This window comes from Thalassophryne amazonica, chromosome 16 (genome assembly GCF_902500255.1).
Source record: "Thalassophryne amazonica chromosome 16, fThaAma1.1, whole genome shotgun sequence".
Classification (NCBI taxonomy): domain Eukaryota; kingdom Metazoa; phylum Chordata; class Actinopteri; order Batrachoidiformes; family Batrachoididae; genus Thalassophryne; species Thalassophryne amazonica.
The window spans coordinates 74,778,472-74,806,236 of NC_047118.1; the positions used below are offsets into that span (position 1 = coordinate 74,778,472).

The 27,765-nt window shown below is 40.6% G+C and overlaps 1 protein-coding gene across 1 annotated transcript in view; it reads left to right on the forward strand.

The window, feature by feature from the left end:
- Positions 1-589: 589 nt before the first annotated feature.
- sh2b1 (SH2B adaptor protein 1) overlaps positions 590-27,765 on the forward strand; it is a 37,945-nt gene continuing 10,769 nt past the window's right edge. Inside the window, 6 exon segments of the mRNA XM_034190007.1 lie at positions 590-856; positions 12,156-14,247; positions 15,253-15,354; positions 22,779-22,870; positions 23,066-23,148; positions 27,580-27,735. Of these exon segments, the coding sequence (XP_034045898.1) occupies positions 12,520-14,247; positions 15,253-15,354; positions 22,779-22,870; positions 23,066-23,148; positions 27,580-27,735 (2,161 nt within the window). The 5' untranslated portion in view covers positions 590-856; positions 12,156-12,519.

The following is a 27,765-nucleotide window of genomic DNA, read 5'->3' on the forward strand; positions in this document are numbered from 1 at the left end:
GAACTTCTTCCATTTACAGATAATGGAGGACACTGTGCTCATTGGGACCTTCAAAGCAGCAGAAATGTTTCTGTACCTTTCCTCGGATTTGCGCCTCGAGACAATCCTATCTCAGAGGTCTACAGACAATTCCTTTGACTTCATGCTTGGTTTGTGCTCTGACATGCACTGTCAACTGTGGGACCTTATATGTAGACAGATGTGTGCCTTTCCAAATCATGTCTAAAGAACTGAATTTACCCAAGATTTTCTCCAATTAAGCTGTAGAAACATCTCAAGGATGATCATTGGAAACAGGATGCACCTGAGATATATTTTGAGCTTTATGGCAAAGGCTGTGTACTTATGTATGTGATGTCTTGTTTTTTTTTTTTTTATAAATTTGCAAAACTAAAAAAGAAAAAAAAAACTTTTTCATGTTGTCATTATGGGGTATTGTGTGTAGAATTTTGAGGAAAAAATTATTGCATCCATTTTGGAATAAGACTGCAACATAACAAAATGTGGAAAAATTTTAGCATGTGAATATTTTCCAGATCCACTGTAGCAGTGCCAAAATAAGACGCATGTCAAACAAGAAGTGGCGAAATAAGACCCATCAGAGAAGATGGGCTGAAATAAGACGCGTGTCAGGCAACACGTGCCGAAATTTCTAATAAGGGTGGGCCCTGTCGTCGAACTATCGCGAGAACTCGGTACGAGAAGCTCGGGTATAGGCAAGACAGCAATGTTCACGGCTAGCAACAATAACAACCGTTCTAAAATGTTCGTTTCGTGTCGTGGACTTATAGAATGACGCGCCGCTACTCATTTTCACCGACAGACATGCGTGGACGCTCTGCACTGTGATATTCAGGTATATATGAAAGAATAATATGGAACTGCTTGGCTCAAGTTTAGCCGACTGGCTAAGGGCAGCTAGTTTAGCCGTTAGCTTAGTTGAAGGTCTTGGCGTTTAGATGATTGAAGAGACTACATTAGTCATTACTTACGTGTTGTAAATCTGGTTCTTGTTTCTAAACGGTGGTATGATTTAACGGTAGGCATGTTGCCGCACCGAGGCTGGGTAGCTATTGTTAGCCGGCCAACGCCACAGCATGCTAGCGAGTGATGTGTAAGCATCGATTAGCACTGCTGTTAGCTTTGTGACAGCAAACGTCAAAACTGTATTCGAATGAAATGTAAACTGAATATTATAACCAGTGATGACGTGTCATGGTTAAATGGAAAAGTTCTTGGTTTAACATTATTTTTGTGTGTGACGTCCTACATCATAATATAAAAACAGACCAATGAGAAGGCTGCTATGGCTGACGTGTACAGTCACGTGATGAGCTGGTTACTTTTTGTCCAGTGGTTCTGTGAACATGAACGTGTTAATTGATCTATTTTTGTCAGCAGTTTGATTCTGAGGCACAAATACGCTTTTGTCTGCATATGAACATATTTGTATTTAATGATGTCATCATGGATGAAGTCACCAAGGAAAATGACTTCTGTATAGTCATGAATCATCTCTCTTTTGAATAACATCAGGCAGAAGTTTATCAATGACAGAAGCATGATGCGTTTAATCAGGAGGACTTCCAGACATCTAAATTAGCCTACTTTTATTGGGATTTATAAAGTTACAGTGTTCCTGCGACAGACGGCCGCCCTGTCCAGGGTGTATCCGGTCTGATGCCATGTGACTGCTGGGATAGGCTCCAGCTCCCCATGACCCAATCTTGGATAAGCGGTTGAAAATTGTGTGTGTGTGTGTGTGTGTGTGTGTGTGTGTGTGTGTGTGTGTGAGAGAGAGAGAGAGTGAAAGTTACAGTGTGATCACCAGTGCCAGCTTTCTAAAACCTAAAAAAAAAAGAAAATTAATTGGAAAATGTACAGAGATGAGCAGCAAAAATAGTTGGAATGATGAGGAATATGACCCAGAATCTGAGAAAATTGTAACGCTCCCTGTGTGAAGAAGTGATTGCAAAGTTTAAGATTGTAATAGGTAAATATGACAGGGAGATTTACCTACAGTGCTATGAGATGAATATGTCGGAACAAAAGGCCACACACAAAGATTGTGTAAACAGATGCTACACATACCACTTACTGTCGTCTTTCGCTCACAGGATTATCATTATGAGGGGCAGAAAACCCCCCAACTCCCTTTGAGTAAAGGTTCAAGGATCTCCCTAGCCCTCATTACATCACATATGGTGAATGGATGCACGCTGTGAGAAACAGTTTGCCTGTGAATTGCTGCTGTGTCGAACATTAAAAAAAAAAAAAACTTAAAAATTATGGCAGTACTTCTAATTCTGACAGAAGCTACAGTACACCTGTGAGTAAAAAGTAGAAGCGATTTGCTCCAATCATTAACCAGAACCAGGAGAAGATTAAAACACAAGTTTGCCTGGGCTGAAAACCAGTGGGCAGTGGCCCAAATTCACATGGGGACTCCACATTAATGTCCACCAAATTGTTTTGGAGAACACACATAATAACATCAACACAAAAGAAAGTCCCTTCGGTTGCTCCTTTGTTTTCACTCGGGGTCGCCACAGCAGATCCAAGGTGGATCTGCATGTAGATTTGGTACAAGTTTTGTGCCAGATGCCCCTCCTGATGCAAATTCACATTACATGGAGAAATGCAGCAGAGGTGGGGTTTGAAGCAGGAGTCTTCCGCACTGAAACCAAGTGCAGTAACCACTTGACTCCCGCTCCTGCTAACAACATCAACACAAATAACAAACAAAATAATGGAATAATAAAATCCTGTCACAAGCAACTACCACATACCATGTCACACACAGACTGTATTAACCCTCTGGGGTCCATGGGCATTTTTTGGACAGTTCACTTGCCTGGCATAAATATTTTATTATTGCTGTTAACAGCTCTCCCTGCATCCCACAATCAAGTTTTATGTCTCTTTTTTTCAGGACAACCTGTGCTTTCATAATATATATGCTTTTGTTGTGTGTTATAAGTGTAATAAAGGTTTACAATCAGAAATAAGAAAGGCAAAAGTAAAGCGGAAAATTATTTTCCACACACATTTATTCAAAACACACAGCAAACTACAATAAACAACTGTTTTGACACTTTATAAAGGTAATTTGAGGTCTTGTGTGAAAGACTGTACAACAAAAAGGTTCAAACAATAAACACAAATGCACATTTTGAACAATATATACAAAATGGTCTATGCATTTTGTTTGTCTCATCTCAAAGCAATTTCTGTCTGCTATTATGTTTGTGATGTAACAAAGGTTACATCACAAACTTCTATTGTGTTTTGGAGTGTTCTGTGCTGCTCCGAAAGCAGCTTTCATTCACACTTTGGCCCACTTTGGCTCCTTACAGTCTGAGGAGCTGCCCTCCCCCTCGCCCATTGATATGGTAAACAGTGCTTTACGCCAAGAAAGTCAAATCAAATCAATTTTATTTATATAGCGCCAAATCACAACAAACAGTTGCCCCAAGGCGCTTTATATTGTAAGGCAAGGCCATACAATAATTACGGAAAAACCCCAACGGTCAAAACGACCCCCTGTGAGCAAGCACTTGGCGACAGTGGGAAGGAAAAACTCCCTTTTAACAGGAAGAAACCTCCAGCAGAACCAGGCTCAGGGAGGGGCAGTCTTCTGCTGGGAATGGTTGGGGCTGAGGGAGAGAACCAGGAAAAAGACATGCTGTGGAGGGGAGCAGAGATCAATCACTAATGATTAAATGCAGAGTGGTGCATACAGAGCAAAAGAGAAAGAAACACTCAGTGCATCATGGGAACCCCCCAGCAGTCTAAGTCTATAGCAGCATAACTAAGGGATGGTTTAGGGTCACCTGATCCAGCCCTAACTATAAGCTTTAGCAAAAAGGAAAGTTTTAAGCCTAATCTTAAAAGTAGAGAGGGTGTCTGTCTCCTTGATCTGAATTGGGAGCTGGTTCCACAGGAGAGGAGCCTACTCTTACAATTCTACTCTTACAAACCCTAGGAACTACAAGTAAGCCTGCAGTCTGAGAGCAAAGTGCTCTATTGGGGTGATATAGTACTATGAGGTCCCTAAGATAAGATCGGACCTGATTATTCAAAACCTTATAAGTAAGAAGAAGAATTTTAAATTCTATTCTAGAATTAACAGGAAGCCAATGAAGAGAGGCCAATATGGGTGAGATATGCTCTCTCCTTCTAGTCCCTGTCAGTACTCTAGCTGCAGCAGTTTGAATTAACTGAAGGCTTTTCAAGGAACTTTTAGGACAACCTGATAATAATGAATTACAATAGTCCAGCCTAGAGGAAATAAATGCATGAATTAGTTTTTCAGCATCACTCTGAGACAAGACCTTTCTAATTTTAGAGATATTGCGCAAATGCAAAAAAGCAGTCCTACATATTTGTTTAATATGCGCATTGAATGACATATCCTGATCAAAAGTGACTCCAAGATTTCTCACAGTATTACTAGAGGTCAGGGTAATGCCATCCAGAGTAAGGATCTGGTTAGACACCATGTTTCTAAGATTTGTGGGGCCAAGTACAATAACTTCAGTTTTATGAGTTTAAAAGCAGGAAATTAGAGGTCATCCATGTCTTTATGTCTGTAAGACAATCCTGCAGTTTAGCTAATTGGTGTGTGTCCTCTGGCTTCATGGATAGATAAAGCTGGGTATCATCTGCGTAACAATGAAAATTTAAGCAATGCTGTCTAATAATACTGCCTAAGGGAAACATGTATAAAGTGAATAAAATTGGTCCTAGCACAGAACCTTGTGGAACTCCATAATTAACCTTAGTCTGTGAAGAAGATTCCCCATTTACATGAACAAATTGTAATCTATTAGATAAATATGATTCAAACCACTGCAGCACAGTGCCTTTAATACCTATGGCATGCTCTAATCTCTGTAATAAAATTTTATGGTCAACAGTATCAAAAGCAGCACTGAGGTCTAACAGAACAAGCACAGAGATGAGTCCACTGTCTGAGGCCATAAGAAGATCATTTGTAACCTTCACTAATGTTGTTTCTGTACTATGATGGATTCTAAAACCTGACTGAAACTCTTCAAATAGACCATTCCTCTGCAGATGATCAGTTAGCTGTTTTACAACTACCCTTTCAAGAATTTTTGAGAGAAAAGGAAGGTTGGAGATTGGCCTATAATTAGCTAAGATACCTGGGTCAAGTGATGGCTTTTTAAGTAATGGTTTAATTACTACCACCTTAAAAGCCTGTGGTACATAGCCAACTGATAAAGATAGATTGATCATATTTAAGATCGAAGCATTAATTAATGGTAGGGCTTCCTTGAGCAGCCTGGTAGGAATGGGGTCTAATAGACATGTTGATGGTTTGGAGGAAGTAACTAATGAAAATAACTCAGGCAGAACAATCGGAGAGAAAGAGTCTATCCAAATACCGGCATCACTGAAAGCAGCCAAAGAGAACGATATGTCTTTGGGATGGTTATGAGTAATTTTTTCTCTAATAGTTAAAATTTTATTAGCAAAGAAAGTCATGAAGTCATTACTAGTTAAAGTTAAAGGAATACTCGGCTCAATAGAGCTCTGACTGTTTGTCAGCCTGGCTACAGTGCTGAAAAGAAACCTGGGGTTGTTCTTATTTTCTTCAATTAGTGATGAGTAGTAAGATGTCCTAGCTTTACGGAGGGCTTTTTTATAGAGCAACAGATTCTTTTTCCAGGCTAAGTGAAGATCTTCTAAATTAGTGAGACGCCATTTCCTCTCCAACTTACAGGTTATCTGCTTTAAGCTGCGAGTTTCTGAGTTATACCACGGAGTCAGGCACTTCTGATTTAAGGCTCTCTTTTTCAGAGGAGCTACAGCATCCAAAGTTGTCTTCAATGAGGATGTAAAACTAATGACGAGATACTCTATCTCACTCACAGAGTTTAGGTAGCTACTCTGCACTGTGTTGGTATATGGCATTAGAGAACATAAAGAAGGAATCATATCCTTAAACCTAGTTACAGCGCTTTCTGAAAGACTTCTAGTGTAATGAAACTTATTCCCCACTGCTGGGTAGTCCATCAGAGTAAATGTAAATGTTATTAAAAAATGATCAGACAGAAGGGAGTTTTCAGGGAATACTGTTAAGTCTTCAATTTCCATACCATAAGTCAGAACAAGATCTAAGATATGATTAAAGTGGTGGGTGGACTCATTTACATTTTGAGCAAAGCCAATTGAGTCTAATAATAGATTAAATGCAGTGTTGAGGCTGTCATTCTCAGCATCTGTGTGGATGTTAAAATCGCCCACTATAATTATCTTATCTGAGCTAAGCACTAAGTCAGACAAAAGGTCTGAAAATTCACAGAAAAACTCACAGTAACAACCAGGTGGATGATAGATAATAACAAATAAAACTGGTTTTTGGGACTTCCAATTTGGATGGACAAGATTAAGAGTCAAGCTTTCAAATGAATTAAAGCTCTGTCTGGGTTTTTGATTAATTAATAAGCTGGAGTGGAAGATTGCTGCTAATCCTCCACCTCGGTCCGTGCTACGAGCGTTCTGGCAGTTAGTGTGACTCGGGGGTGTTGACTCATTTAAACTAACACATTCATCCTGCTGTAACCAGGTTTCTGTAAGGCAGAATAAATCAATATGTTGATCAATTATTATATCATTTACTAACAGGGACTTAGAAGAGAGTGACCTAATGTTTAATAGACCACATTTAACTGTTTTAGTCTGTGGTGCAGTTGAAGGTGCTATATTATTTTTTCTTTTTGAGTTTTTATGCTTAAATAGATTTTTACTGGTTATTGGTGGTCTGGGAGCAGGCACCGTCTCTACGGGGATGGGGTAATGAGGGGATGGCAGGGGGAGAGAAGCTGCAGAGAGGTGTGTAAGACTACAACTCTGCTCTACAGAGTTGCTCTACAGAAAGCAACAGAGTTATCCAGTAACATTCATATGCAAACTAGTGGAGCAATCCTGATAGTTACACACTCTTTGTTAGAGCATGTGAGATTGTCATCAGAGGCTCTCCATCTGCTTTCACTGATCGCTGTGCGTAATGGCGCAGGGCGCATTGGAGCCCAATAGTATGTACTTATTGGAGCACCCAGGAGGCTATTCAAACAGGCCAACTCGTAAAATATCACTTCTGAAAACGATCTTTGGTTTTTCACATGAGGTAAATCTGCCCTACGATTGTATTTTGGAAAACCATGTGACGGTGAACCAATTCCGATTGGACACTCACATTGCGCACGTCATCACACAGCTTCTATAAGGAGTACAAAGATGGCCGATGGCTGGCTCGAAAGTCTGCGAAGTTAACTTTTCAGCAAAAACAACAACAAAAAAAAAAGAGTAAGTTTCTATCTCATATCATTAAAAAGTTACTTATAATTTAGTAAAGCTTGGTCTTGGCCGTTGTATACGACGGCGTCGGCCCCAGAGGGTTAACAAACAAAAGGATTTCCGAGATAGCTCGTAGATAGCTGTCTTGAATGTTGTTTCGAATTTGCACTTTTGCGTTTTTTCTTTTGAATGAATGTGTGGCTAATCAACTTCCCATGTGGCTAATTGAAATAGCCAATAATTACCCACAGTAGCTAACAGTTTTTTTGAACCCCCAAGAGAGACCTGAAGATTTAATTTTGAAGTAATTTTAAAGATATTTTGGACATACTACTATAATAATACTGGTAATGATGATGAATATATTTTAACAACTAAAACATTCAGTCAGTATTCCTCTGTGTCCTAGTTTTACTCATGCAATTCTGCACTAAGTGGAATTTAGGAGCAATATAAAAGAAAAATTGTCTTTAAGAAAAATAAAGAAACAAAACAAAAGAGCAGCTTTTGTTGAAGGTGAGTTTCCTTGGCTGTGTGTTTGGGGTTAATGTTTTGCCTAAATGTCCATCCTCCTTTCATTCTCATCATCTTGGTAGAGTTTTATCAAGAATGTCTCGGTACATTTTACCATTCATCCTTACTTCAATTATACAGGAAGTTTGCCAGTGTCGTCTGCTGAAACACATCCCTACACCATGATGTTTCCACCTCCAGACTTCACTGTTGGTATCATGTTTTGGGGGTGATGTTCTGTGCCATTTATGGCACATGTGTTATGTATGTGTTATGGCATACAAAGAGTTAAATTTTAAATGAGCTTCAACATGCTTTTTCTTCAGCAGTGGAGTCTTGCATGGTGAGCATGCATACAGGCCATGGCGGTTGAGTGCATTACTTATTGTTTTATTTGAAAGAATTGTACCTGCTAATTTCAGGTCTTTCTGAAGCGATCCTTGGCTCTTGGACAGCTCTTCTCATAATTCTTTTCAGTCCTCTGTAAGTAATCTTACGAGGAGCACCTAGTCCTGGCTGGTTTATGGTGAAATTTTGTTCTTTTGACTTCCTGATTATGGCCCCAACAGTGCTCACTGGAAGATTCAGAAGTTTAGAAATTCTTCTGTAAACAATGCCATTAGTATGTTTTGCAACATTAAGATTGCGAAGAGAGAGCTCTTTACTTTTACCCATCAGGAGATGTTTCTTGTGTGACATCTTGGTAATGAGGCACCTTTTTATAGGCCATCAGTTGGGACTGAACTATCTAATTTGCACTGACAAGGGGCAGGATTGCTTTGTAGTTACTGATAGATTTCACCCGGTGTCTTGGCTTTTCATGCCTTTTTGCACCTCCCTTTCTTCAGGTGTTCAATACTTTTTTCCCTGTGTCATTTGACATTATACTAGGGCTGCAGCTATCAGATTATTTTAGTAATCAAGTAGTCTATTGATTATTCTGGCAATTAATCAAGTAATCTGATAAAAAGTACTTTGCGTTTTTATACATCAGTAGTCCAGGACTCTCCCTCGCACAGTGTCACTGTGCCAAAGTCTTGACATTTTGCTGAAATGTCGATGGGATGTGGCTTTCTGTTTTTTGTTTTTTCCCCAACTTGTACAACCCCTGGCAAAAATTATGGAATCACTGGCCTCGGAGGATGTTCATTCAGTTGTTTAATTTTGTAGAAAAAAAGCAGATCACAGACATGACACAAAACTAAAGTCATTTCAAATGTCAACTTTCTGGCTTTAAGAAACACTATAAGAAATCAGGGAAAAAAAATTGTGGCAGTCAGTAATGGTTACTTTTTTAGACCAAGCAGAGGGAAACAAATATGGAATCACTCAATTCTGAGGAAAAAATTATGGAATCATTAAAAACAAAAGAACGCTCCAACACATCACTAGTATTTTGTTGCACCACCTCTGGCTTTTATAACAGCTTGCAGTCTCTGAGGCATGGACTTAATGAGTGACAAACAGTACTCTTCATCAATCTGGCTCCAACTTTCTCTGATTGCTGTTGCCAGATCAGCTTTGCAGGTTGGAGCCTTGTCATGGACCATTTTCTTCAACTTCCGCCAAAGATTTTCAATTGGATTAAGATCCGGACTATTTGCAGGCCATGACATTGACCCTATGTGTCTTTTTGCAGGGAATGTTTTCACAGTTTTTGCTCTATGGCAAGATGCATTATCATCTTGAAAAATGATTTCATCATCCCCAAACATCCTTTCAATTGATGGGATAAGAAAAGTGTCCAAAATATCAACGTAAACTTGTGCATTTATTGATGATGTAATGACAGCCATCTCCCCAGTGCCTTTACCTGACATGCAGCCCCATATCATCAATGACTGTGGAAATTTACATGTTCTCTTCAGGCAGTCATCTTTATAAATCTCATTGGAACGGCACCAAACAAAAGTTCCAGCATCATCACCTTGCCCAATGCAGATTCGAGATTCATCACTGAATATGACTTTCATCCAGTCATCCACAGTCCACGATTGCTTTTCCTTAGCCCATTGTAACCTTGTTTTTTTCTGTTTAGCTGTTAATGATGGCTTTCGTTTAGCTTTTCTGTATGTAAATCCCATTTCCTTTAGGCGGTTTCTTACAGTTCGGTCACAGATGTTGACTCCAGTTTCCTCCCATTCGTTCCTCATTTGTTGTGCATTTTCGACTTTTGAGACATATTGCTTTAAGTTTTCTGTCTTGACGCTTTGATGTCTTCCTTGGTCTACCAGTATGTTTGCCTTTAACAACCTTCCCATGTTGTTTGTATTTGGTCAAGAGTTTAGACACAGCTGACTGTGAACAACCAACATCTTTTGCAACATTGCGTGATGATTTACCCTCTTTTAAGAGTTTGATAATCCTCTCCTTTGTTTCAATTGACATCTCTCGTGTTGGAGCCATGATTCATGTCAGTCCACTTGGTGCAACAGCTCTCCAAGGTGTGATCACTCCTTTTTAGATGCAGACTAACGAGCAGATCTGATTTGATGCAGGTGTTAGTTTTGGGGATGAACGTTTACAGGGTGATTCCATAATTTATTCCTCAGAATTGAGTGATTCCATATTTTTTTCCCTCTACTTGGTCTAAAAAAGTAACCGTTACTGACTGCCACAATTTTTTTTTTCCTGATTTCTTATAGTGTTTCTTAAAGCCAGAAAGTTGCCATTTGAAATTACTTTAGTTTTGTGTCATGTCTGTGATCTGCTTTTTTCTACAAAATTAAAGAACTGAATGAACATCCTCCGAGGCCGGTGATTCCATAATGTTTGCCAGGGGTTGTACCATCCCTAATAGCGTGGGTATAATTTTTTTTTAGTCTGATGCTAAATTTTAATCACTGGTGTAATGAGTCTCAGACTGACTATGACTGAAACCTTTTAGTATCGCCACAAAAAAAAAACAAAAAAAAAAACAGGTTTTGGACTTTAAGTTTTGAGTATGAAGTTGAGTTACAGTTGAGTGTGCTGAAGTCCACCTGTATGGAGACTACTGGTGGCAGATAAGATCTGGAAATGCAAGAACAGTAGCTCTTATACTAGTATGAATAGATATATCTACCCAACCACCTAACCCATTCAGTACAACTATGGTTATTATTTATGTGCACACAGTGACGTGAAAGCACTTAAGCTTTTACAATTGAAAACAAAGCAAAAAATTCAGGCTTTTTATATTAAATAATTTAGATTGATGCCCTTTATACTCACAGTGAAATCAATCTTCACATGAATTAAAAGAAATAAAAATCTAAAAGCCAAAGTGATGGTGTGAATAAGTAAGTGCACCCTTTATTATAACACATGTAAACCATCACTTTTACATCCAGTCTTCGTCAGGCAATTCAGTGGATGGAGACTTGAACATTTTGTCTTAGACTTTGTTTACTTCTGTTATTAAGAAATACAAACAGTATGGTACTGTGTGGTAAATCTGTCCGGAGGTGATCGTTCCCAAAAAATGTTTTTTAGAAATTTTTATTATAAATTAATTTTTTTGGGGGGGGGGGGGTCATAAAAAAATTCAAACATGTAAAAGCTCATGGGTACACAAATATTTTCACATCACTGAATATATACTAAGAGGCAGAGAGCCAGAGAATGAAAGGCTGAGTGAGAGAGGGCTGCAGGAGAGACGATGAACTGACAAAATGTGAATTCACTCTCAATTCTTTTTGATACTTATTCCTATGATTAAGGATCAGCTCTGAACACGGGATGCACATTTGTGCTACTGTGTCTTTTGCTTTCAGTTTTGTCCAAAGACGTGCCGATACAAAGCACATGATTTCATTCAATGAAGGTAGAGTTGCATTTCATGAGTGTTTAAGACCGTAGAGCATCAACACTCTTGGTGTGGGGGTGGAGCTTAATGCATGGTTTGCTGAGTGCCACCTACAGTCACTGTCGGTGCACTGCAGTGACTGATGTGATTTCACTGTGGATGGACTCATCCTGAGAGCCTGCTAGAGAGTGGGCGAGGAGCTCACAACAAAAACGTTCCTTCGTGGTCAGAGTCACTTTAGGTTGTTCAGCTGATTCAGTTGCTTCTTGGATGGCTACTTTTGAAGGCTTTCTGAGTACTCTCAACAAAGAAGACACTTCCATGGTATACCCAGAAAATATTTAAGCAATTATTTTGGATCAAGACATCTGGACTAAATCAGTATAGCCTTAAAAGTCTTGGGAAAATGGAGGGATTGATTTAGAAATACAACATTCAGTGTTTCATCATGTAAATCCAAATCACAATAATATATTTTTGCATGTTGTAAAAGAACTTTAATAACATTTTTTTTTGTTGTTGTTGACAGGATGTGGCCTTGCTCCATTGGACATATGACAGCTAATGAAGAAGAGGCAGACCTCGAATCACAATCATCTAACCTCAGTTGCTCGTCCACTTACTGGCTCTTGTTGTCTGATTGAAATGATTAAACTATTTAATTTTATGGAAAAAAAAATGTAGCCTAAAAAGTTTAACCTTGTAGGTATTTCTGTTAATCCTTTCATGTGTGGGATTGGTGTGTCATTTGAAACAAGGATGAGCACACTAAAGTTCATTCAAGTTAGTAAATTGTTAGACTAGTGTGCCATGTTAGCCCTCCACCTGCTTCGTGTTTTAAATCGGAAGTGATTTGTTAGACCATCAGTCAGTGCTGCTGACCACTTGAGAGGATGAACGGCTCTCTTTTAACCCCACCCAGCCCACGGGCAGCCAACACTTCTCCTTTGCCTCCCTCACCCTCACCATCTCCATCGCCACCATCTCCTTCTATGTTGCCTCTGTCCTCCCGACCTCCCCCTCTTCCGCCTCTTGTGAGCCCACCTCCTCAGACTCACCCGTCTTCCCTCTCGGATACCCCAACACCATCCCCATCTCCTTGTCTCAGCTGGACCGAATTCTGTGAGCTCCATGCCCGCGTTGCGGCGGGTGACTTTGCGCGCCACTTTAGGGCGTTTCTCCTGGAAAACCCTCACTATTCCCCTGACTCAGCAGCCGCCTTCTGCCGTCGCTTCACTGACCGCTTTGTCCGCCACTTCCAGAGTGAACTGGAAGGGGTGCTTCCACCTATCTGTGCTTCTGCAAGAGAGGAAATGGTGATCTGGGCTCCTCAGTCAGATGCTACATCCCTGGAAGAGGAGGCCATTTCCCCTCTATCGGCATCTGGGGGTGCCGTCCATCCATGTGCGCCACCTAACACAACGCGGTCCCTACCTAAGCCTGCACCAACACGGCTAGTATTGGAGAACCGCAGCGGGGACAGGCTTCAAGATTCTTATGCACACAGCCAAGTCCTCCCCCCATCTTCCTCATCGTCCTGCTCCTCCTCAGTAGGAGGCAACAACGGACGCCGTGAAGAGAAGGGCATCATGATGGTCCCCAGGAATGGTGAAGCACCAGTTGAGGAGGAGGTGGACAGCTGGCTGGAGGTGGCAGCTGTGGAGGAGGATGTTGATCCAGAAGAGAGGGATGCAGCATCCTCGGAGGTTTGCGTGGACAGTGCGGATCCCTCGTGTGTTCCACAAACTCCTCTTTCCTCTGTTACTCCTCCAGCTGGCTCCAAGGGCAACAGCACACCCAACTCCTCCAAAAACAAACTGAAGAAACGTTTTTCTCTGCGGAGTGTGGGTCGTAGTGTACGTGGGAGTGTCAGGGGCATCCTACAGTGGCGAAGTTCCTCCAGTGACTCTGCGCAGAACCAGTTGCCCTCCAGCTATAGCTACACCATGGGGGTGCAGGATGTTACTTTTGTGTCCAACTCTAAGAGGAACTCTGGTACACAGCCTCCCACACCTATCTCCTCCATGCCTGTGTCTCTCTCCATGCCTCTCTCCCTGCCCCACTCCTCCTCTTCCTCTCTTCCCCCCTCATCTTCTAGCAGCGCCACATCTCTTTCTTTTTCGGAGGCCGCTCGGGATCGGCGGCGGAGCAACGGCGAAGGTGGCGAGAAGGAAAAATGGAGCCAGCGTCTAGAGAAGCTCAGACTATCACGATCCCCTCCTCCTGTCCTCACCTCAGCGACTGTTATCTCTTCCATGCTGCCTCCCAGCAGTGCTGCTGCTGCCGCTGCAGCCACTACCATGGAAACCCCTCGGAAGGTGGGCCGGCTAGTGCGAGAGGGTGGGGTTAGCGTTAGTTCATCTAGCGACGAGTTAAGCGGGAGCCATGGTTTTTCTGGCTTCTCGTTTGGCCTGCTGCATCATAGTACGGACAACAGCAACGCTGCCTCAGCGTCCTCTGCTGCAGCTCAGAGCGGACAGCTGCAGCCTGTAGTGAGCGGAGGAAATGTGCCTTGGAGAGGCAGTCGCTGGCACAAATGCCGTCTGGTCCTTCGGGAGAGGGAAAGGGAAGGTCCTGAGCGGGGAGAGGAATACTACTTGGAATTCTTCATTCCACCAAAAGTAAGTTTTTAACTCTGACAGAAGTATAAAACATATTTATTCATGCTGCATTTGCTGTAATTTATTACTTTGCTTTTCTTGTCAGTTATGTTAGTGTTTAGAGTTTTAATTGGAGCCACAGATCCAGCAGCTGATTTCACTGACAAACACAACTTTGAATAGATGGGAAGAATTCAGTTCATCAACAAAATTAGCTGCTGATTTGTTCAGTTTTAACTGAATTCTGAAGACCGTTGCCCTTCATGGAAACTAATGGCATACGCTCTCTAAACTACATGTTCTACGCTTTAAATCAAGAAACGTAAAGCGGCATTTATCACCCATCAAATCTCTTCCTGCCAGATCTGGATCTGAGCGTAACCCCTCAAACTGACAAATTTTGAAAATTAAAAGGAAATGCAGACTTAACACCTAATTGTTTCTCTGTCAGAAAGTACTGATGTTTCTTTCATAAGAAGATGGCGTCTCTTAATTCTGATTTAGGATCTTGTAAGTTTTACTTGGCTTCTAATATCTGTCATTTCATAATTAATTGCTTACTGTTACTGTTGCAACTGTGATTTATTGTTTAGATTTTCATAGTTCTCGTTGATGACAATTTTATAATCTTGTGAATAAATCAGTTGAACAGGGACTTGAGGAAAAAGATTGGTTTTTATTTTTTCTCTACAACTGGCAGATTTCTACTGAGTGATAGTTTGAGATTTCCTACACTTTGACAAATGAGTGTTAAACTTTGTCTAAAAATTCAGTTCATAGATGGTGTTAAAGTCTCAATCAAAGCACATGTATTGCCATCAGCCAGGATCATAACAACCGAGTGTCACTGATGCTGCCACTAAATGTGTGCAAAATGTTCTCCCACCCATGCACGTGCAGTAAATTGTACTTTTGCCCAGTAGAAGTGAGGTTTGTATTAATTTAATGTTTGCTTCGGGATCAGGGCTGATAATGACTTCACTAGGTTGAGGTAACATCAGGTGTTGCGTTGGTTTGTCTCCGTAGTCATCAAAGCCCAGGCTGACTGTCTCGTGCTGCTCAATCATCGATGTAAGGAGCACCACAGCGCTGGAGGTCCCTGACAAGGAGAACACTTTCCTGCTGCAGGTTAGCTTTCTTCTTTTCCCCTTTTCTTTGCTGCTGTTATATTTGTTAACTCATCAGGTTTTTGCCTTTCAGTCCTCACCTGGCTGTTGTCATCGTGTTTGTTGTATCTGTGTTCCTTGTTTACTAGGAAAAAAAGGGATTTATTTATTTATTTTTTATTTATTTTTTTTTTACTGTAGTTTTCCAGGACGTTTGGATTTGGTTAGCATCAAAGCTTAATGATTTGAAGGTGAGAATGTTAAAGCTGTGAATGTGAGAACCTTCTTTTGTATGTACTTGATTGTTAAAGGGAACCGTATACCAGGGGTTCTCAATCTGGTCCTCAAGAACCCCTGAACCTGCACATTTTCCATCTCTCCCTGCTGTGCCACAAGCTGTTTGGCTAATTCGGTGCACTGACAATCAACTCCTAACAGACACCTGTTGCATTAATTTAAAACTAAGATATTTGTGATATTTTCACTTTGTAAAAATTACAGTTAATGTTAATATCAGTAAACCGTCCGAAATGAGCTTGGTTTTTAAATCAAACCACTAGTCAAACCTGCTTTTCTTTTTGTGCCTTTTGCTACACGTCTGGGGCAGTGTATGTTGAATGTAAATGACTCTTCCTTACAGCAGTGGGCAGGGTGCACAAAGACAGAAGCACTGACTCGTTGGTTGTGTTGGGTTTGTGATCGCCTTTGATTCTACTCAGAAGCATCGACGGTGCTTAAACTCAAAACTGGCTTATCAGTAGCTTATAGTATACTGGAGTCAATGCTAAAAGTTAGCTGTTAGTTGTAGCTTCCGCTATTTTTATTTTTTTCAGCTTAGCGGTTTATCGTTATAAAAGTTAACTTCTCAGTGAGCGGATTAGCGATTATTGAATCTAACTTTTTGGTTAGCTGTGTCCACCACTGGTTCTGTGGTGCCCGGGCGCCAGACCAAGCCATGAAAACGTAAAATACTAATGAGTCCAGTTTTCTGTGGAGTGAGTGCTCACATGCTCCTGAGTAAAAGGATGTTTTAGATTATGCTTCCTAAATTACATATTTCCAAAAGGAACTTTTCTACAGCATGGTTCAGCTGACTTATGGCCACATGTAGTTTGAGCACAAACAGGAACATCGAACAAATGTTACTAATACCACTATTTATTATTGTTACTACTACTTGGATAATATCAATCAATTTTTTTTATATAGTGCCAAATCACAACAAACAGTTGCCCCAAGGCGCTTTATATTGTAAGGCAAGGCCATACAATAATTATGTAAAACCCCAACGGTCAAAACGACCCCCTGTGAGCAAGCACTTGGCTACAGTGGGAAGGAAAAACTCCCTTTTAACAGGAAGAAACCTCCAGCAGAACCAGGCTCAGGGAGGGGCAGTCTTCTGCTGGGACTGGTTGGGGCTGAGGGAGAGAACCAGAAAAAGACATGCTGTGGAGGGGAGCAGAGATCGATCACTAATGATTAAATGCAGAGTGGTGCATACAGAGCAAAAAGAGAAAGAAACAGTGCATCATGGGAACCCTCCAGCAGTCTAAGTCTATAGCAGCATAACTAAGGGATGGTTCAGGGTCACCTGATCCAGCCCTAACTATAAGCTTTAGCAAAAAGGAAAGTTTTAAGCCTAATCTTAAAAGTAGAGAGGGTGTCTGTCTCCCTGATCTGAATTGGGAGCTGGTTCCACAGGAGAGGAGCCTGAAAGCTGAAGGCTCTGCCTCCCATTCTACTCTTACAAACCCTAGGAACTACAAGTAAGCCTGCAGTCTGAGAGCTGAAGCGCTCTATTGGGGTGATATGGTACTAGAGGTCCCTAAGATAAGATGGGACCTGATTATTCAAAACCTTATAAGTAAGAAGAAGAATTTTAAATTCTATTCTAGAATTAACAGGAAGCCAATGAAGAGAGGCCAATATGGGTGAGATATGCTCTCTCCTTCTAGTCCCCGTTAGTACTCTAGCTGCAGCATTTTGAATTAACTGAAGGCTTTTCAGGGAACTTTTAGGACAACCTGATAATAATGAATTACAATAGTCCAGCCTAGAGGAAATAAATGCATGAATTAGTTTTTCAGCATCACTCTGAGACAAGACCTTTCTAATTTTAGAGATATTGCCTAAATGCAAAAAAGCAGTCCTACATATTTGTTTAATATGCACTTTGAATGACATATCCTGATCAAAAATGACTCCAAGATTTCTCACAGTATTACTAGAGGTCAAGGTAATGCCATCCAGAGTAAGGATCTGGTTAGACACCATGTTTCTAAGATTTGTGGGGCCAAGTACAATAACTTCAGTTTATCTGAGTTTAAAAGCAGGAAATTAGAGGTCATCCATGTCTTTATGTCTGTAAGACAATCCTGCAGTTTAGCTAATTGGTGTGTGTCCTCTGGCTTCATGGATAGGTAAAGCTGGGTATCATCTGCGTAACAATGAAAATTTAAGCAATACCGTCTAATAATACTGCCTAAGGGAAGCATGTATAAAGTGAATAAAATTGGTCCTAGCACAGAACCTTGTGGAACTCCATAATTAACCTTAGTTTGTGAAGAAGATTCCCCATTTACATGAACAAATTGTAATCTATTAGACAAATATGATTCAAACCACCGCAGCGCAGTGCCTTTAATACCTATGGCATGCTCTAATCTCTGTAATAAAATTTTATGGTCAACAGTATCAAAAGCAGCACTGAGGTCTAACAGAACAAGCACAGAGATGAGTCCACTGTCAGCTAACAGATACAGCAAAACACCGCTGTGCTCCGGAACAGGAAGTGATACAATACCGCAGTGAGAGCCAACCACCAGTAGAGGCAAGCAAGAGCGCTTTCTGGGGATATTAGACTAATGTGGCACATGAGTCACATACACTCTTAAATTATTTCAGGAACATATGGGTTAAAATGGGGTTTGGTTTCTCATATGTTAATCATGGTCAGTGCACAAAAGCTTCAGAATATTTCTTTTTCTGCCTCCATAAAAATCTGATCAGATTAATAAATCCCTTATTGCATAATTTATTCAGGCAGGACGGGCTTTATGTGGAGGTGAAGTGAAAACCTCATTATTGGAATGTGCCATACAGACTGCATGCATCCATGCAGTCTCCGCCTTTTACTGACTATAAATTGATCCAGAGAAATTACCTCAGGTTGTATTATCTTTTTTTCTTTTTTTAACAGCTCCAGATGTGTCCAACTGCTCCAGACATGTTGATGGCACACCCTGTACATCATCTGTGTCTGGAAGACAAATGTACTGTTCCAACACACCATTTTGTCTGGTGTGGAACTGTTTTAAATTTCAGATTCTGTAATCAGCGTAAAGCCATCTTGAGGTAGTTGGTAGTTGTCTGGTTTTAACTAGTTTAAAATTACTTTGAAGAGCAAAAGTATTTGAAAAGGAGTGCTTCCTGTACTTCCAAAAAAAAAAAAACAACTTGTGCCTTGGGGTTTTTTGAGGTTTTTAGTTTGAAGTTACTTGAAAGCAGTTTAATCCAGTCTGACAAAGAAATAATTTGATCACAAATAAGGGTTATTCCATTTGAAATCACCCAAAATTGAGGGATCTCCCAGCTTGATGGTCTCAGAATTACTTAGTTCTTTGATATTTTGTAGTCTGGGGTAGTAGAAGATAATAGCAGTTGGTTTTAGCTCAATATCTCTCTCCGTTCAGATTTTATGGGGGTTTGAAAAAGGGGGCGTGTCAGCGTTAACCATCTATGGCCCGTTTGTGAGCATTTTCAACTGCTTTTATTTCGAAATTTAAACAAGATATCATGTTAATTATTTCAGAATATGTTTATTATGTCTCAAATACTTTGCAGAAAATACTCAAAGCATCATGAACCCCTTGTGGACTGTGCTGTTGCCAAACAAAAAGTGAAATTTGATCGACGTGGTCAGAAAATGAGCCATTTTAGGGGTGTATTTTCTTACACTTCTAAAACAATGTAGGTTTTGGAGTTTCTCTTGCCTATAGAACACATAAAAGGCTATCCAAAAATGCATAGAGAACACAAATACTAATCTTGAATTCTGAGCAAAATTAACCCCTTTCTGCCCAACTTGGTGGGCGGGGCCTTTTTTGGCCCATTATTTGACCATGTGGGTACCCTTAGATTTCCAAAATGAAGGTGTCATTTGAACGCTCTTGAGTACTACAAAATAAAACCAAAGCAAACATGGAACAAACATTCCTTCATAGAAAACAATAGCATGCTTTTTAAGAAAAAAAATGTTCAGCAGAATCCCTGTGATGTACAGCAAATGTACACAAAATGTACACTGATGTTACATTAAATCACATGTAGGAGTTTGTGAATACTCAACATAACTACACTTTACAAGCCTTTGACCATAGTATGCACCAGTTACTATCATATTATTTATTATTTGATCTATTTTCTTGCCAAATAAATAATACATGAAATTGTGTAAAATCTCAGTTTTTAGACCAAAATGTCTCTGGGTTAAACAAAATCAAGAATGACTGAGGCTAGCAATTTTAAGTTAGCCTGTCTTAAATGTTTTGAACCATCTTGCAATTTTCTCTAAACCATTGTGAGAAAGGGTGTAATTCCTCCCTAGGGCAGAGGTGCTTGGGGCATTAACCAACAGAATATTGATCAGCGGCGCCCAGCAGAGGTCCTCCCTCCGTGGCCAGTGAAAGTTAGCTGCAGGGCCATGTGGATGCATGAATGACACCTGTACATCCTCATTTTCTTCAGACTGTGCCAAGATGGTTGCAAGCCATCACTGACCATCATACAAACAAGCAACATATTGACCAGGGGTACATTCACTAAGTTCAAGGACCTTTGGCATAGGGATTCCATATTCAAATCCTCCCACATCACCTCCAGAAACCCTCTTCACAAGAATGGTGCTATTTTCTGAAACAGTGAAGCAGTGGTTATCCCTGGTGCCTGGTATAGTTTTTGCCCCCTCAAAGCGCTTTGTTTGACTTACTGCATGGGACTTGACATCCTCTGTTGAAATAAAGATTGTCAGAATGCCCTTAATGTTTGTACTTGCCCACTGAAAGAGATGCTGGGGTGTTAAGATGTGGCCTGAAGTTGTGGCCTGCAGACTTCGTCAGGCTGCCTCTTGCTTAATAGTGCCACCTATTCCATCACATGGGCTTTTCCCATGTGAAGTGGCAAAGAAGTGCCACGAAGCTTCACTCCCAAAATCTTCATAGTGATGAATCAAGTTGCAAAAATTCTTGAAATTTTTGTATTGGCTAGCAGCACCATCACTGAAGTAAAAGATTCTGTTTATCTCAGTGGGAACTGCAGCCTGCACCAGTGGCAAAACCTTAGTCTGAAAGTAGTGAACTGCAATGGTGTCATGTTTTAAGTGATCACTAATTACACAAATGCTGAGGCACTGCAAGGAATTATCTACTTTGTAGTACACAGTGAAGGGATGCAGAGTGGCTTGGGAATTGTCCCAGTGGTACCCCTGGGCTGCATCCTGCACTATAAAGGAATAATTCTCTGCAAAGTCCAGCAAGATAATACATTCATCATGTTTAAAGTTCCACCAGTATATAAATGGGTTCCACCAGTATATTTCAAAAAAGTCATGTGTGATTTAATATAACATCAGTGTACATTTTGTGTACATTTGCTGTACATCACAGGGATCTGCTGAAACATGTTCTTTCTTCAAAATCATGCCATTGTTTTCTATGAAGGGATGTTTGTTCCATGTTTGCTTTGATTTTATTTTGTAGTACTCATCAAGAGCTTTCAAATGACACCTTCATTTTGGAAATCTAAGGGTACCCACATGGACAAATAATGGGCCAAAAAGGGCCCCGCCCACCAAGTTGGGCGGAAAGGGGTTAATTTTGCTCAGAATTCAAGATTAGTATTTGTGTTCTCTATGCATTTTTGGATAGCCTTTTATGTGTTCTATGGGCAAGAGAAACTCCAAAACCTACATTGTTTTAAAAGTGTAAGAAAATACACCCCTAAAATGGCTCATTTTTTGACCACGTCGATCAAATTTCGCTTTCTGTTTGGCAACAGCACAGTCCACAAGGGGTTAATGATGCTTTGGGTATTTTCTACAAAGAATTGAGGACATAATAAACATATTCTGAAAACAATGGCCATAATATCTTGTTTAAAGTTCGAAATGAAAAGGTTGAAAATGCTCACAAACGGGCCATAGATGGTTAACGCTGACACGCCCCCTTTTTCAAACCCCCATAAATCTGAACGGAGAGAGATATTGAGCTAAAACCAAACTGCTATTATCTTCTATCTACCCACAGACTACAAAATATCAAAGAACTAAGTACTTCTGAGACCATCAAGCTGGAAGGTCTGGTGATTTCAAATGGAATGACCCTTAAGAGAAAAGGGAAAAAACTTAATGAGCTGCAATGATTTAAAAGCATGGCTTTCAAAATAATGCATTAGATAAATTAATTATAGCATCGATCGATAATAATCGATTAATTGCACTTTGATTCCTTTTGTTTTGGTGGCACTGAGTTGTTCTGTGAACAGTGTTTTTGGGAGCAATTACTGGTTGGATGTCTGCCTTTGGACACTTTGTGTGTGTGTGTGTGTGTGTGTGTGTGTGTGTGTGTGTGTGTGTGTGTGTGTGTGTGTGTGTGTGTGTGTGTGTGTGTGTGCGCGCGCGCGCGCACAGTTTAGTACCACCAAAGAAAAACAATAACTTAGTTACTTTTCAAACCAAAGTAACTTGTTTTAATAACTGTCATTATATCTCAAATGTGGGGTTTTGTTGGTTGAACATCTGTTCTGTCACTGATTAGGTTTTAATAATTGTTAATTAAACAGCCTCATAGAGCTCAGGTTTAGAACTGTTTACAAATGCTTGAATCATGATGATTTCTGATGTCTCAGAGGTCTACAGACAATTCCTTTGACTTCATGCTTGGTTTGTGCTCTGACATGCACTGTCAACTGTGGCATCTTAAATGTAGACAGGTGTGTGTCTTTCCAAATCGTGTCCAATCAACTGAATTTACCCAGGTGGACTCCAATTAAGCTATAGAAAAATTTCAAGGATGATTAGTGGAAACAGGATGCACAGAGCTCAATTTTGGTCTTCATGGTAAAGGCTGTTGAATGCTTATCTACACGTGATTTCTTAGTTGTTGTTTTTTTTTAAATAAATTTGCAAAAAAAAAATATTTTTTTTCTGTGTCAATTAAGGGGTAGTGTGTGTAGAATGTTGAGGGAGAAAAAAAATGAATTTCACCCATATGGGAATAAGCTTATAACATAACAAAATGTAGAAAAAGTGAAGCGCTGTGAATATGTTCTGGATGCACTGTGAAAGTAAAAAAACAATTTCATGATTTGACTTGTCATCTTGGTTATATTTAGTTTACAGGTCACCAATTATTTTTCTTATGATGCATTTTCTGTTTGTTTTTTTCTCAGTTGGATGGGTCGGCGCAGTATGTGATCGAGACACGTGACGCTGTGCAGATGAGAGCTTGGCTCAGCGACATCAGGAACGGTGTCTGTCTCAGGTCACAACAAACATTTGCTGTCTTCAGGCTTCATTACGCACACATGATTGTTTCAAATATTTCTTTGACTAAAAACGTTGAAGTGCGCAGTGAAGCTTTTCTGAGGCTTTATAAACTTTTTCTTCTGTCTCTTAAAGCTTTTGAAGGACTTTGTCCTGTTTGTGGTCTGAAGCTTTTTGGTTGCTTTTCCTTCAGTGAACAAGATGAAGCTGAAAGCGGGTGTGGGGGGCCACTGGATGTTAGCGGGACACCTGAGATTGTTGACCATCTTTCACAAGGTAGGGCAGAGCTGTTTACATATCTAATAAGTGTTTTTGTTCAGGAAAAACTCCTCCCATTTCACTCCTGGTCTGGAAGCAAATATGCAAAAGCTCTCACTTACCGCATATATGAAAAATGACCCATTGCTTCGACAACTCCCCCACCCCCGGGGTCACACGAATTTTTGGTCCCATTGTTACCATACTTGATGCCATTTTTATTATTTATTTATTTATTTATACGTCTGTCTAAGAGAAAGCCACAGAGGTTTATCTGCTTTTGCAAGAGTGTGACCATGACGGCTTGGAGAGGAAGCGATGTCACGTTAGCTATCTCAGTGGAACAGCTGTGGTGTGTGGACACAAGGCTTTGAAGCAGTTAGCAGTGGCTATGTTTACCCGCTTATTGATTGTTGTTGGACAAATGAAAGAATCAAAAGATGCAAAGGTGATGATGCAGCCAGATGTTTAATGGCATCATGTGGAACTTTAAAGTTTGTAAGATTATGAAGCAGGAAGCGGCGTTGAACAGCGGAATGATATTCTCCGTGATTGCTGTATACCACTTAAGAAGTAAAATCAGTGGTATGTGGTTGTGTTGCAGGCTATGTATTTATTATTAGTTTGTTCAGTTTGGTTTACATTTATTGGATGTATTTCTAAGAATGGCTGCACGAGTTAGAACACAGCGAAAAATGGCTGACTGTAAATTGATTCAAACTTAGGTAAATAATAATAATGTGCCCCTGACAGTGGCCAGAGTGTGATCATATGCAGTCCAGAGAATTATAGGATTCTATTTATTAGTGTCACACATTGACTCTGCCACAGTATGACACAACAGGTGCCAATTCATGTTATTTCCAGACTGTTAGGTTTTCCACCGTATATGCATTGAGTCACTGTAGTAACTCACTTGAATAAACTGGCAAGTGCTTGAGTGAGAGACTGCTCTGATTCCAAACAATAATATAAATAGTATGAATCTATTATAAAACTGCATTTTAATAGAAAATTAAGTTGTTGCTTTGTACAGGGCTGCCCAAATCTGTTCCTGGAGGGCACTTGTCCTGCATGTTTCCATGTCTATCTGCTCCACTCTCTCACACTCACTCATGTTCAACCACTTATTAGTGGAATAGGTTCCAGTTGAACTGGAACCTATTCCAGCAGCAGGCCTGGTTTTTTGCCGGCTTGAGCCGGAATTTCCGGCTTTTGGATCCGGATATATGCAGTAGAGGCGACTGGTTGCCCATGTAATCCCTATGGAAGGACGCGTTGTGGATATGTAGTGACGTGGAGAATGTCGTGTCTGGAGTTTATACTTGACGTGGACATGTCCTGTCTCTGGCAATCAGCCTGTGAGCAGGACTTATGTCCCTTTTGTCTTTTATTTAACACAATTATGACAGAGTTTGAGGGGGAGAAAGCGAGGAAGTGCAGCAGCAGCCGGTGTTTTCTTTTTTTCCCTTTTTCTTTTTTTTTCGCCGTGCGTTGCGCGGGGAGCACGAACGAATTGTCCGTGAAGATCATTATATTAATTACACAGATGTATAATAAAACAAATGGTGACTGGTTTATAACACAATTATGACAGAGTTTGAGGGGATGGTCCGCGAATGACGTTTAGCGCAGGGAAATATACCGTTCTTTGTTTAATAACATGATTTTTCATTGCTCTAGCTCGATGTGATAACCAATCATTGAACGTGTTTTAATGTGGCTCGATGTGTATCAGAACAAAAATCTTTTCTTAGCATTTTGCAGGTGCCTGTTAGACAAAGCGATCAAATTGAAGAAAGATTATTTAGGGGATATGATTTTGACCAGTGCATCCGATTGCCGTTAATAGTATTTTATTTTTTTTATCTATGTAGTTTGAAGAGGTCTTAGTAAAAGGATTAAGCATCCATGACGAGTGTTCAATAAATTTCAAAATTCAAATTGCTTACGAATTTTGGCATTTCGAAAACAAAATGCTAGCTCATGTTGTAAGTTAATAACCATTCATTTATTGAAATAATAATTATTTTTCATATATTTGAAACTCGGAGTGGATGCGAACCTGACCCTTTTCATTTTCTGCCTTGCTTTTCTTTCTACACTGGTGTTTGCTTGGACTGGTCTGTTGAATAAACTGTAAAGTAATTGCCCTGAAAATATGAGCCCAGCAGCAACAGTGTTCAGTGATGGTAGTATGTAGGCAAAACCTGCAGATGTTAGGGGAATTTTTGTTTGTGGTTATTTTATTTTTGCTGCATTGTAAAACACAAACCACTTGACCTCAAAGATGGTAATGATTGTTTAAAATCTTTAACATTGGGTGTTCCTGAGAGCTTTCCAAACAGGTTTGAAAAGGCCTAAAATCACAGCCCCCAGCCCAGAGCCTTGCCCCTGGACCCCATTGGGGACCTAGGCACTCCCCAAACCCCTCAACAACTTAGTTTCGGGCTTAGCCATATTGTCTCAATGCCAGCCCTGCAGCAGTCATAGGGCGTGAGGTGGGGCACACCCTGCACAGGACATCCCTGCTATACTCACACCTGATTATTTAATTCTGGTGTAGGTCAGCTCCTCATTGGCTGAGCACACCTAGTAAAAACAACTAAGAAATCACATGTACATAACTATTCACAGCCTTTACCATGATGCTCAGAATTGAGCTCAGGTGCATCCTTTTTCGACTGATAATGCTTGAGATGTTTCTACAGCTTAATTGGAGTCCACCTGGGATAAATTCAGTTGATTTACATGATTTGGAAAGACACACACCTGTATACATATAAGATCCCACAGCTGACAGTGCATGTCAGAGCACAAACCAAGCATGAAGTCAAAGGAATAGTCTGTAGACCTCCAAGACAGGATTGTCTTGAAGCACAAATCTGGTGAAGGGTACAGTAACATTTCTGCTGCTTTGAAGGTCAAAGTGAGCACAGTGGCCTCCATCATCCATAAATGGAAGAAGTTCGGATCCACCAGGACTCTTTCTAGAGCTGACTACCCATCTAAACTCAGTGATTGGCAGAGAAGGGCCTTAGTCACAGAGGTGACCAAGAACCTGATAGTCACTCTGTCAGACCTCCAGCATTCCTCTGTGGAGAGAGGAGAACCTTCAAGGAGGACACAATCTCTGCAACAATCCACCAATCAGGCCTGTATGGTAGAGGGACCAGACGGAAGCCACACCTTAGTAAAAGGCACATGACAGCCCGTCTGGAGTTTGTCAAAAGGCACCTGAAGGACTCTCAGACTGTGAGAAACAAAATTCTCTGGTCTGAGGAGCCAAAGATTTAACTCTTTGGTGTGAATGCCAGGTGTCATGTTTGGAGGAAACCAGACACCATCCCTACAGTGAAGCTTGGTGGTGGCGGCATCATGCTGTGGGGATGTTTTTCAGTGGCAGGACCTTGGAGACTAGTCAGGATTAAAGGGAAAGATAAATGCAGTGACCCTAAGCACACAGCTAAGATATCAAAGGAGTGGCTTCAGGACAACTCTGTGAATGTCCTTGAGTGGCCCAGACCTGAATACGACTGAACATCTCTGGAGAGATCTGAAAATCTCTGGAGAGATCTGAAAATGGTTGTGCACCAACGCTCCCCATCCAATCTGATGGAGTTTGAGAGGTGCTGCAAAGAGGAATAAATGGAATGGTAAATGGACTGCATTTGTATAGCGCTTTTCCATCTGCATCAGACACTCAAGGCGCTTTACAAATGTGAGGATGCTGCCATACAAGGTACTCACTGCACATTAATTTTCTGGTCAGGCTGGGATTTGAACTGAGGATCCTCTGGTCTCAAGCCCAACGCTTTAACCACTAGACTATTACCTCCCCTGGAATGGGCAAAACTGGCCAAAGATAGGTGCGCCAACCTTGGGTCATCATCGAAAACTTGAGGCTGTAATTGCTGCCAAAGGTGCATCAACAAAGTATTGAGCAAAGAGTGTGAATACTTATGTACACGTGACTTCTTAGTTTTTTTTTTTTTTTTTAATAAATTTGCAAAAATGTGTTAAAAAAAAAAATTGTTATCATGGGGTGTTGTAAGTTGAGGGGAAAAATGAATTTACTCTATTTTGGAATAAGGCTGTAACATAACAAAATGAAATGCTGTAAATACTTTCCAGATAAACTGTATACACGTGTGTGTGTGTGTGTGTGTGTGTGGGTGTGTATACACACACGTACAAAGTAAATTTTGTTGAAATGTAATAATTTGTTGGTGTCAAACCACCTCTTTAATTAACTCATTCTCTTGTGAACACCTCCAAATGTGGTGTAGATTTTAGAAGAGGAGGCAGCAGAAATCAACCACCAAATGAATCCATTCAAAATGTTTACATGCAGTATGAGGGGAAATTCATACTCTAGTTACTTACTCGTCCCACATTTGACTATTCTTTGTGTTGTTTTTTTATTTATTTATTTTTTTGCTGTCTCAGTGTGTTACGGCGGTATTGCAGGATCCTCCCCTTTGATGGATCCCCTACCGCCAGAGCTGCCACCTCGAGCTCCACTAGACGAACCAGACAACCGAGTACTTGGGGGAGGCGGGGCTAGTATTGGGACACCTTTTGCTGAGACACCAGATGCCACCGGTGAATACTGTCCTGAGACCTTTGAACGAA